Source organism: Chelon labrosus (genome assembly GCF_963514085.1).
Source record: "Chelon labrosus genome assembly, chromosome: 13".
NCBI lineage: Eukaryota > Metazoa > Chordata > Actinopteri > Mugiliformes > Mugilidae > Chelon > Chelon labrosus.
Genome location: NC_140346.1, coordinates 14,068,341 through 14,080,565, shown reverse-complemented (window position 1 = coordinate 14,080,565; position 12,225 = coordinate 14,068,341). Strand labels below are relative to the sequence as shown.

General features: G+C 41.0%; 1 protein-coding gene across 4 annotated transcripts in view; it reads right to left on the bottom strand.

Annotated features, from left to right (window-relative positions):
* Positions 1-12,225, bottom strand: part of fam168a (family with sequence similarity 168 member A) — a 28,761-nt gene continuing 16,536 nt past the window's right edge. For 3 of the 4 annotated variants that reach the window (XM_084559022.1, XM_084559023.1, XM_084559020.1), the window contains 5 exons: positions 7,240-7,385; positions 6,603-6,638; positions 5,945-6,131; positions 5,653-5,779; positions 1-5,411 (listed from right to left, as the gene is read on the bottom strand). In XM_084559022.1, the coding sequence (XP_084415148.1) occupies positions 5,667-5,779; positions 5,945-6,131; positions 6,603-6,638; positions 7,240-7,385 (482 nt within the window). In that variant the 3' untranslated portion in view covers positions 1-5,411; positions 5,653-5,666. The remainder of the gene's footprint in view (positions 5,412-5,652; positions 5,780-5,944; positions 6,132-6,602; positions 6,639-7,239; positions 7,386-12,225) is intronic. The other variant, XM_084559021.1, reaches the window with a different exon arrangement.

Genomic DNA, 12,225 nt, shown 5'->3' with positions numbered 1-12,225 from the left:
CAGCTATGCATCTATATACAAAACAAAAAAAACGAGGTGCATTTTGTGTTCCGGCACCTTTCTATTAGAACCAGCGTAAACCTTTTTAAGAAATATGAATAACTCATGATGGCCCATGACCCTGTCGGCGGTCCACTTTTAGATAGATATGGACCACTGCAGACCAGGAACACCCAACAAGACCTGCAGTTTTAGAGACGCTCTGACCCAGTCCCCTGGCCATCACAATTCGGTCCTCGTCAAAGTCGCTCAAATACTTCAGCTTTTCCCGTTTTCATTCTTCGAACACCTCAACTTTGAGAACAAAATGTCCCACCCACCGAATAGAGATAGTCAGTGCTGTTTACTTCACCTTTCAGGGTCTTAACGTTATGGCTGATTGGATCGGAAGTTCAGGAAAGAAAAGCTCACAAGACAAATTTCCTTTTATAGGAAAATTTTAATAGTTATTCAATGTTCTACATTTTACAGTAAATATACAATTACAAACTTGGCTTAGTTATAGTACTAAGATCACTAACTGATCTTTAAAAAAAAAAAAAAAAACCCTCAACAACAACAAAAAAATAACATAAAAAAATTTTAAAACAGATTTACACTTCATATCACAAGCCTGACGCAGGTCCTTCACTCGGGGACCGAATAGCTAACATACAATTCACTTCTCTCAACGCTGAACAGACGTTGGGCTTCAGTTTCAAACACAACCTTACGGTAACAGATATACCATAGCATGTGCAAACTGGGTACCAAACTAAAACTTCCAAAGATGGGGTTGTTCCTAATACTCGATCCGGATGGGATACAGAGTACATGTTTTTTTTTTTGTTTGTTTTTCTTTTTGGAAGACAAGGAATTTCCACTTTTTGCATCACATTTAGTGTCAAATTAAACTAAGAGATATCTCTGACAAATTGAAATTAAAAAGCTGCAGCAGAACACCAAAGACATTTAAGAGCCTACTATTCACCGTGATAGTAGTGTTTTAATTTATACTCATGAAAAACTAAGACTTAGCAACTGCAAGGCAAAAAAAAAAATGAAGACGGGGAGGGGAGGGGTGGGGGGATGGAAGGAGAGGAGAGGTGTCATGAATGCTTCTGGTCACGTTTTCACCGTCAAAGTGAAAAGGCTCAAGATTAAAATACACTGGAAACAAAAGAAGAAGAAAAAAGTAATGCTTGTTTATCGCCTTTCAAGGGTTGGAAATGTTTGAGGATAGAGTGATGATAAATGAACCATGATTAAGACAACTTTGCACCCCCACTCCCCTCCCTCCAAAAACACTTCAAAGTGTTCAACTGCCCGTTTTTCATTTAAGTGCAAATTGAATTAAACGAGAGGAAAGGAATGAGGAAGCAGTTTCACCACCCTGAAAGACAAACCTGCACTGCGGCTCTGCCTCTCCACTGAGCCGCCATATAAAAAACAGAATCACAGTTTAAGAGCGTTGGTCCTCTAAAAACAAATAAGACTTTATTTGAAGTCCTTTTTTTTTTGTGTCTAAAATGGCATTCCCGAAAAAGCCCCGAAATATCCCAAAATGCGGCATCTTGTTTCAATTTTTAAACGTTAAAGAAGCCAAATGAATCATGTTGGTTTTAAACCACAGCGATGCCACTTCCAGACTTTGTCACTGGCGACCTCTAGTGTTTAAAAAGGCTCAATGGTACATCACAAAAATGCAGCAGATGACCATTTTAACGACAGTCACATAATTCAATATATGACCGCTGTTCAGACGGGGTGGTGAGAGTTGCAAAGGTGGAACTGAAAGCATTAAAAATAAAAAATTAAAAGCCCAACAAAAATAAAAAATAAAAATGAAGTGGCGAGAGGAAGCGATACACGTGATCCGACATCATTTTGCATCCTTTGAATGAGACGAGACTAAACATTTAGAAGGATGCAAAATGGCCTCTGAAGAGCACAGAGTGAAAACAGGAGAAACACAGAGGATACAGTAAGATAAAAGTCAGACAGGCAATATGCATCAACAGCGTGAGAAACGGGACAGCAATAGGAAAAAACACAGATTCACAGGAAGCTAGACGTAACAAGGACTCAGAGTTCACCAGTCACTTAGGAGAAGAAACTAAGATTTACCGAACAACAATTGGTGAAATATGGCACGGGACAAAGGGAATGGAGGCTGAGGGTTTTCAAGACATCGTCCAGTTTTATCTAGCTAGCCTTTATCGGGAAGCCAAAAAAGACGCCATCCGTTTGGGTTCTCTTTCACCCTCTGCTCCCTCCAACGTCTGTAAAGTCACAACGTGGGAATTTGGTGACGAGAAATTCCACGAGACTTTATTTGCAGACCTTGTGTTAGCTTCACCTTCCCCCTCTCCTTAGTAACAGATATGTAGAGGACAAAGATGCAGAAGAGGAGGTAAAAAAATAAAAATAAAATAAAATATAAGCACAAACAGTAGCTGCCACACTGATGCAACCATGCGTAGCTAGAAATACATTACTGTACCACTTGCTGTATAAATATACTGCATGTTTTTTTTGTTTTTTTTTTAAACTTAGAAATCCAATGCTATAGTGAATATTACACCTGAATATTATGCATACCCATTGTTCTCAATTGACCAGAGGGAAAGAAGTAGAAAAAAAAATAAAAATAAAAACAGAAAACAGAATATTTAGTTGAGAAATACTGACAAAAGTAGTGGTTGGTTAAATAAATCCTAATGTAGAGTAAAATTACTGCTGTCGCAAGAAAATCCAGTTTGTGTAGTCGTTTAATTCTTTAAATTTTTAATTTAACTGGTTTAAATGAAAAAGAACAAGATCCTTACAGGGTGGGGACAGGTTATGATTGATAACTTGATAGCGTCTAAAATACATTTTAAAAACAGGGCTCCAATAGAGGCGGTTTTCATCCGACAGCGGCATTATGCAATATTTTTTTATTTTTTTTAACCTACTAGTGTACAAACACCTGGACTAAGAATACCTCAAACACTCGACCTTATTGTTTTTAATTATGATATAAATTGCTTCATCCTCCATCTTGCACTACAAAGCCTAGGTACCAGTTACTTAGCATTAAATTATAGTAGTATAGTCAAGTTTTTTTTTTCTTTCTGTTTTATGTTGTGCAATATTTCCTCACGATGTTATTCAATACCCAAAATTTTGATATGTTCTACTCTTTCTTAGCAGTAATATTTATTGAAAGGAGGCCGCATACAGAGCCTTGAAATCCATATTTATAGATTACAACAATAAGTATTTTTTTCTTAAAAATCAATCCAAAACGCTGATAAAATAATTACTGTGTGTTAACAGTTGGAGGCGATCCCTCTTATTTTATTGCAATATCAAACCACTTCATCCACATACCCGCGCAGTAAAATGCTTTGTTATACCAATCTGTACTCTACAGATCGTCAAGTTGAGATTTGAGTCGTATTTTTTATTATTTTATTTTTTTTTCCTGTAAATCCTGAAAAATGCCACAGGCCTCACCTAGATATTAAATCCCACCGCCGCCGCTGCCACGACCTCCCCACGACCTCCCCACGCCGTCAATTTCCCCAGCCGAGGACCAATACAATAAGAACGGGTGTGATTAAGACAGATCATCGTGCCAAGAATGTAAATGTCTTTTGTACGTAGAAGCCATAATGCAAAAGGGCAATAAACACCAGAACCATTACAAGTTTGATCTGGTTTTGCTTTGCTCTCTCATACACCATCAAGATTAAATTATAAATCAAAGTCTAAAAATTACAAGCTGTAACCATGAACCGGGTGCCGCTAGCGTCATTTATGAAGAACGGCCTCCCATCAGAAGGTTGTAACGCGGATAACATTCAGAGACTGGTATCCATCAATCAGACAGTTTTTCTATTATCCATTATTACCGGAAAACTCATCGCATTCTCCTCTGCTGTGTGTCTTTTAGTTATTAGTCCTCGCCTGGGAAAAGGAAGGAGGAGATGATGCGTTCACTGTGAGGACGTCAATGTACAATACATACAGTGCAAAAAATAGCTGCGTGTTAGTGCAGTCCCTTGCAGGTGAGATGTCACAAACTCAAATGTCTTGTACCTCGAAATGAAATGTCTGACCGTGAATATGTCATCTCCTCCTCCTGCTCCTGCTCCTGCTCCCGCCGCTTCCTTGCTGTCTGCTCTCCTCTCAGTCTGCCAACACAATCCCTTTAAACTCCTTCTCTGCTGGCTGTGTCCGCCATGCACACGCCCAGAAATCCATGTATGTGTGTGCCTGTTTGTATATGTGTGTGTGTTGATCAGTTAACAACATAACTGGAGGTACTGTACAGTAAGTGCCACTAAGTGATCATGTGTTTTCCTACACAACACAGGAGCCCCTGTGTGTGTTTGTGTGTTTTACGTGTGTGTGTGTATGTTTATGCGAGTGTGCACGACCACCCATGCTGCTGACACGGTTAGTATAAATAGTTTTTACAGTTTCTAAATGTACCGACCTACGCTAACCACATAGAAAAGCTGACATGACCCAAACGATCCCCAAATGTTCTCTAGCTAGGTTAAGATTTCGATAGTGTCGCAACATACTAGCCTGCATAGTATGTAGCATGGAGTAAATTATGTTATTTTTTTTTGTTTGTTTGTTTTTTTAGTGTGCACTAGGTACAATGCTAATGCGGACAAGGTGGGACACGTAGCACAACGGGTGATGCTCAGTAAGCGCTCGAAGCACTCACACAGAGACGTAACGACGAGGATGACTACTGCCAGACAGACACCTGCGAGCTGGAAGACGACTGAGATCAAACCGAAAATTGTACAAATCTGAAAAAAGGATGAAGAGGAAGGTAGAACAAAAGGAGGGAAAAAAAACTAAAAGTTTAACATCCCGAAAAAAAAAAAAAGAAAGAAATCCTAATTATGTTAAAACCCTGTGCTGATATCTAGTCGTTAGAAAATTTGGCAGCATAAGTCAATAAGTCTTCGTAGTGACTGATGGAGATGATGATGAAGAATAAGTGCCCAATATTTTCCAGCCAACTACTGAGCAGCAGCAGGCAGGTCCACGCACACCAGCACAACACAGAAACAGGAGCGACCGACAACCGTGATTGGTCAAGAGTCCTTCTGGAGTTCCAATGACAGACGCAGCAAAAGAAAAATCAAATGAGGAAATCAAATGAAATAACCATAAAAATAAAAAATAAAAAAAGTAATGACTGGTTGGCAAAAGAAAAGAGGAAAAAATAAAATAAAATAAAAAATAAAATAAAAGCAGCTTTGTAAAAACGTTAGAGAATGTCGCATAATAACAATAACAATAATAGTAAAGTGGCTGTTGCACTTTAGTTTTGTTCTTGCAGACAGGTGCCGAGTTCCCATGGTTACCAGCGGGAGCTCGGGTAAGATTTGAGCAGTTGCATACGATGGTGGACTCCAGATCTGTTGGGAAAGAAGAGCAGAGACGCGCACGTTGGTGACTGATTTAAGACTGCCTCGGACCTCTGGAGGAGAGGAGGGAACGGAGACGGGGGGCGGCACAGTTTGTTCAAGTCAGGAGAGACAACAGAGGAACAAAAAGAGGAATGGCGAGGAGGGGAGGGGCACGGGGAAACGGATAGAGGAGAGAAAACTGGGGCGGGGCGGGGAGGAACACCTCAAAGTGGAAGAAGTAAACACTCACATGATGGGTGGGCTCTACCAGTGAGGCGGTACGTAGCTGTACCCAGGTGTCCCTTGGGGCCTGTAGGTTGGCACAGTAACTGGGTGTGCTCCAATCTGGGCGTGCTGGGGCGTTGTCAGCAGAGTCCCTGCGCAAAGTTAAGAACACGTAAATATTGACTTACACAAACAATCGTCTTCTCATCACACACCGTTTAGAAGAGGCTTAAAATCCATTGTTTTGCAGGAACAACAGAGTAAAACCACCAAATATTTTCAAGCATGGGATGACAAAAGCAGTTCTTGGTCCAAACCTGCGCTCATGGCCATGGTTGTTCCAGCCACCATCCCCATGGCGGCCATGCCGTTGTTGCGAGGAGTGGGGACGGGGACGGGGGCAGGGTAGAGGGCCGTGGAGGGGATGCTGTTAGGCTGCACCACGGTGGTGTGATGGATCACGTGTGGCTGAGCCGCATACACTGGCTGAGTGTAGTACGCTCCCTGTCAGGACAAAACATAACATAACAAGAGGTGAGGCTGGGAGCGTGGGTGTGTCTGGGTGTAACGAAGCTAATTCAACAATTCAAATTTGATTTTAAAGAAGCACATTTTCACTCATTTTTTCTGCAGACAAGATTGAGTCTTTCTGGTATTTTCATTCTCTCTTCCAGTCACGGCACTGTTCGCAATCACTAGACGCAGAACTAATAACCATCCATCCATTATCTATTACTGCTTACCCCTTTAGAGGGTTGCAGAGAACTGGAGCCTATCCCAGCTGTCAAAAAGCAGGTTCAAACCCAGCACGCTTCTTGCTGTGAGGCGACATTACTAACCCATTGTGCTGCCTCAACGTCATGCATGCCAGGTTAATTGGTGATTGGATGTGGGTGTGCGTGGAAGTGTTTGTTTGTCTCTTTGTGTTAGCCCTGTGATAGGCTGGACCTGTATGCAGTGTAACCGGCCACTCACCCAAGGACCCAAAGAAGGCCAGCTTCCCGCAACCCACTACAGGATACACAATAATGGATGGTTTTTTTAAATTGTAGTAATTCAAACTACTTTAACCTGACATTTTGGGGCTCCTAGCTCTAAAGACTATTGACAAAGTTCTCTGATATAAATCACATGAACAAACATCTAACAGCTAAGACTTAACTGTGTGTGTTAATCTAATAAAGACTCTTTTCATTCCTCTCCTCAGCCTAAACATTGTGACAAATTCTCTATAGTCTATAGTACTCTCCCTGCAGCCAGTAGAAACTGAATCATCACTTAAATCCAAAAAAAATTGGCAGAATAGAAGCTATCAGACACAAAGTAAATGTTCAGTTTGCCCTGTTTGTTAAAATTAGTCTGAAGGTGAAATCAGAACTCCTCAAACTATCGCACAGACGACAGAACATTTGGTGGCGAATCTGTGAAAGCGCTTCATCTAATAGTTTTTAATACACAGCCAAACGGCAACAGACCTGACGAGGCGACACAAAGTGATTACGTTAAATGGAGCCGGCAGCGGAACAGGTGCTACAAGCGAACCTCATCAACACTTCTCAGCTGCAGAATGAACGTCTCTCTGAAGAACAGCTGTCGCTTCTAATATCCGTACCTGTGCGTATAGGTTCTGCTGAGGGTAGGCACTGCGGATGGGGTACATCGCTGTCGGGTACGGGGTGGGGGTCGGGGTGTAGGGAGGAGGTGCTCCATTTGACTGGGTAGGGGGAACTTTGTACGGGGTTCCCGCTGTAGTATATCCTTAAAGAAAAAGGAAAAGAGAAAAGATGGTTTACATTAGAGAAATCAGTTTTGTTTTCTTAAACGAGCAATAAGTTATTTTCTGAGCCACTTAACGGCAGTGCAGCCAGTTTAAACACAACACAGTTTCTTGTTTACACAACCAGCAGATAACACTACATTTATTATGCGTCTTTTAGCTCAGTTTTACTCTACAACTCCTGAGGGAAACATGAAGCTGCCAATTGTTGGCTGCCTAGTCTCTAACCGCCTTTTGGTGCTGGGCAAGTTGAGGTTTGTATAGTTTTTTCCCCTCACAAAACACAATTACGTGCTGCGTCTTTCAACAATGGGAGTAATGAAAGACAACTATAAAAAAATGTTAACTGCAGACGGTAAAACCAAATCAATAAGGTTTAAGACAACTGGTGCAGTCTGGGGAGCTGAGGAAGATGAGAGGAGCTGCAGAGCCAAGTGATTATTATTATCTGTGTTGTTGTTTTTTTTTCCTCAGTACAAGCTACTCCTCTCACACACAAGGAGTCATGTGATCCACTTTACTAAAAAGGCTGCTTTAAGCTCCCACAAATCCATACAATTACTACGACTAGAAAAGCTTCGATATTGTCAAACAACAGTCATTATCCAGCCATTAAATATTGTTTTCAGATCCTGTTAGTCAAAAACATGTGAGCCAGCAAGGCAATTATCTTTTATGGATAAGTCTACTCTTATATGAATGAAGCCTAAACATCACAAGAGCTGGACGCAGAGCAGTCGCAAACAAACCCACTGACCCTCTGCTGGCCTTCTGATTGGTCTGCTGACCACCAACCACGGGGCTTCGTCAAGTCCCCGACTTCCTATGTTACCGTCGCTAGGTCAGACAAAAAGCTATGTGGGGATCCCACTGAAAAACACTGAAAACCTGTAGACTTAGTTAGCATTAAAACTCTTAATTATGTTTCTCTTCACTGTCTTTTGATGCAATATGAAAAAACTAATTATTTGGATTTGGACACAAGCGTGTAGAGATTATTTTCAGTCTTGCATCAATTATATTTAGTAAAGCCATAGAGGGTCACAGGAGCTTAAACGTACCCCCTCCACATAGTTTCCACCCCTAACTAATGCTACATCACCGGTTTAAAAACATGAGGTGGGAGACAGTGAAGGCATCTGGTTCAGACCACTGCGTTCATGCGCGGTCTGTCCTCCAGGGTGCAGTACCTCTGAACGGCCACCTGGAGGAGCCTGAAGGTCAAACATGCTACAAGCTAGTTGCTGCTGTGGTGCTTATGAAAGCTCTTTTCTCACACAAGGACAAGGGAACAAAGAGATGCTGGAGCTGCTCTGTGTCTAAAAGTCTGTGTGTGTGTCTGTGTAGACTCGCATTCATTCTTTGCTCTAACATGCATGGAGGGCATTAAAGGACAATGATGTGTGACAATTACACAAAAGCCCAGCTGAGGGAAAAAAAAAAAAAAAAAAACAGTTTGTCTATTCAATGGTCTTGAGAAATAATGACCAAGACACGTTTCTAATCAGACCATAGGTGGTTCTGTCTGGCCGTCCGCTCTCGTCGAGGAAACAAAATGTGAGCGTTTTTTAATTTCACCATACATTAAGCACCCTAGAGCGCACGGGGACACGTTTGCAGTCAAAGAACAGCAGCAGCATCGATAATGAGGTTCAGGTTTCGGTCGGAACAAAAGCAGGGGGAGCTTTGCCAGAGCATACCTGATATTTTTGTTAGACTTCCAAAAGATAAAACCAAACTCGGGGAGGGGAGGAGAGGAGGAGGCTTTCAAAAGAAGCGCAGATGAAATCTACAACCGCCCCCCTCCCCCTGCCTTGGCAACACACTCAAAATTCAAGAGAATAGGAAACAGAGTAGCAATTTGCTGCCCAGCTAAGGAAACTGAATTGTAATGAATGACAGTTGCGTAATTTAATTTTAATCATTTGAGGCATTCACCAAATCATTTTAATTACTTAATTACAGATATAACATGAGACATTCCTGCCCTTCTCTCTGCAGCAATAGTTTTTATGAAGTCGTTAACATTGCTTGTCCTGAAAGACCCAACGAAATAAAAGCTTACTGATAATACTAAATAATATTCTTTAGCAATGGTTTTGTTTCCTCTCCTTTCTTCTCTTTGTGTTCAGTTGCACTCTTTTGAGGTTAAGTTTAAAGATTTATTTAAACTGCTCGTCATTAAGATCAGCTTCCTTCCTTCCTTCCTTCCTGATACCCTTTTAAATTTTCATTGAATTAATACACAGCTAAGATCCATCATTCCAAATTCTGGATGGTATTTTTTATTTTAAGCTTTAAACACTACTAAAATGCCAGTAATGATGGCCCCAGGCATATTAACGGAGAATAAAAATACTTGAAAGATGTATCAAAAATCTGTTGTTGACCGGCAAGGACTGAAAAAGGGTTAAAACCAGGGCTGCACTGATGCACCAAGGTCACTGCTGATGACACTGATTACAAGAATACATCGATTTGCGCAGAACAAGTTCAGCACCAATTATGGTAGCTCCCGCTGGAAAAAAGCTTTATCATCTTTGAGTGATTCATGGTAAAAGTAATGGTTATTATTTACTTGTAAGCCAACCAAAGGTTTAATTGACTAATCAGAATCTAAATAATTGTTCCTAGCAACCCCCGTTGCATTCAAATTCAAATGTTTCTGATTATCCTCAAATAACAGCGATCATGGGCAATAAGCGCGAGTAAGTCTAATTTGAACTGATCTATATTTGTACAGACACACCATATCTGGAAAGCACTCAGACAACTGTACTCCCATCTGCTGTGGGGACCAGACGCAGCACCCCAGCAGAGTATGTATCTGCTGCTATATAGCCTCTGGCAGCTGTTACTGGCTAGCCTCCCACTACTTCGCCATAAATGCCCTTTAGGCTGAGATCACCGCTTATCCATATTGCCTTCAAATCGCCCCGGTGCGTGACGAGCTCTAAACAACCTCCTGCCTCCACGAGCGACTGCAACCTCAACGGCAGTGTTTACACCACATGACAAGAGACAGATATTAAATATGAAGGGAAACAGCATTCGCTTTATGTATGAATAATAAACGTCAATACAGTGCATTACTATGACGCTAGATAGAGTAGCAGAGGTAATGGATCCTCTTAAAATTAAAAATTCATCAGTGTGTAATGTATTCAACCCATTAAGTGTTAGACCAGCCTTAACCTAGACACTGACTAACCTTCAGTTCACACCAACAAATTACTCGACTCAGCGTGAGCTCAAAGATTACTCATCGGGAAGATTAACACATTTCTGAAAACTATTCAGGATAAACTGATAGGCTGTTCAAGGTTGTTTGAGTTATTGTTATATCATTTTTTTATTATTATTATTTCAGCACAATGACACAATTCATAAGAACCAAACTAGGAACAATCATCAGCTTTGGCCTCAAAATCACAAGTGGGAATTCGTTTTCATGAACCCACAGTCTAAAACTCAGTCTCTCAAGACTTATAAAAATATTTGAAAAATTACATTTTTTTTTATTTCGGTTTGGTATTCTTTCATTTTAATTTCTCTTTTAAGTTCAGCTAGTTTCCAGAGTGGGTTTGCTCATTATTTAGCAGAGACGAGATATTTAATAAGTTCACAGTTACAATACAAACACAACTCTCTGTGAGGGCAACGAGGGCATATGCACCAATGTCTCTTCATGCTTGCTGTGTGACAAATCTGACTGAAACTTCAAAGCCTAAAACTAAAGACAAATGTCAAATTATATTTAAGTTCGTCTTGGATGTACAAAAACACGGTTTCAGTTTTTTCAGTCCGTTATTTTATTTCAACATCAGTTTAATTTAATTCCAAGTATCCTCGGTCTGAACAGATGTTGTTGCCATTTTTCTTGTCTTATTCTTAACATTACGGCCTGGACACACCAAACAGACATCATACAACTACAGGCAACGACGGACAAATGAACACATGGCAAAGACTACAGCCAACGGCCAGCTGGTACATAGGTTCTGCGCCTGTGTGAAAGGAAGTAACTCTTCATACCAGCTGGTGGCAGTGGTCTGTATTTGTCATTCAAAAAGGGGGAAACCTGAAGAGTTACTATAGCCAGGAAGTCAGGAAGCACTTTAGACTATACAGGAGCTGGCCTCTTTTGAATCATCCTGGTCTACACCTTATTAACTCTAGATGATTGTGACATCTCCCTCTCACCGACTTGTTCTGCTGCTGATTCAAAGAGCTGAATTAAGTGAAAAGCTGTCGACGGGGACCTGATTGATGGCCCACCCCGAGAACTCCGGCCAGAGACGCCCCATCGACGGCCTGACAATGGCAAATGGCTGACCGTCGGCGCGGTGTGTCACGGCCTTTAGGCTCATGAGCTGTGATGTTTGTTTGCTAATGTGGGCCAACACAATAACACACAGTTGTTTTTATTCGTCTTCAGTGTCACTGCATTGTGAAGTTCAGATATGATCGATCTTTGATGTTTTTTTTCCATCAGAAAACATGGTGTTGAGATTTTATATCTGTTCTGTTTTTAGCTATGCATGAGTCTTTCCTTATGTTTTGTTAACATAATTTACTCATCTATGAACTGAACAGAGTATCCTTGTAGCTTAATAGTTGGAAACATCTGCATAAACTAGGCGTGTCAGATCCCCTACACTCTCATGTGTCTTTGTGCAATTATCTCAGATTTTTTTTCTTGGAAAAAGATGCAGCATCCCACTAATTAACTCAAGAAAATGTGTGTCAACTGACAGGAACTTCTCCCAAGATGCTACCCACTTAAATAAAAATAAAGCCATCAAATAATCTGTGTGTATC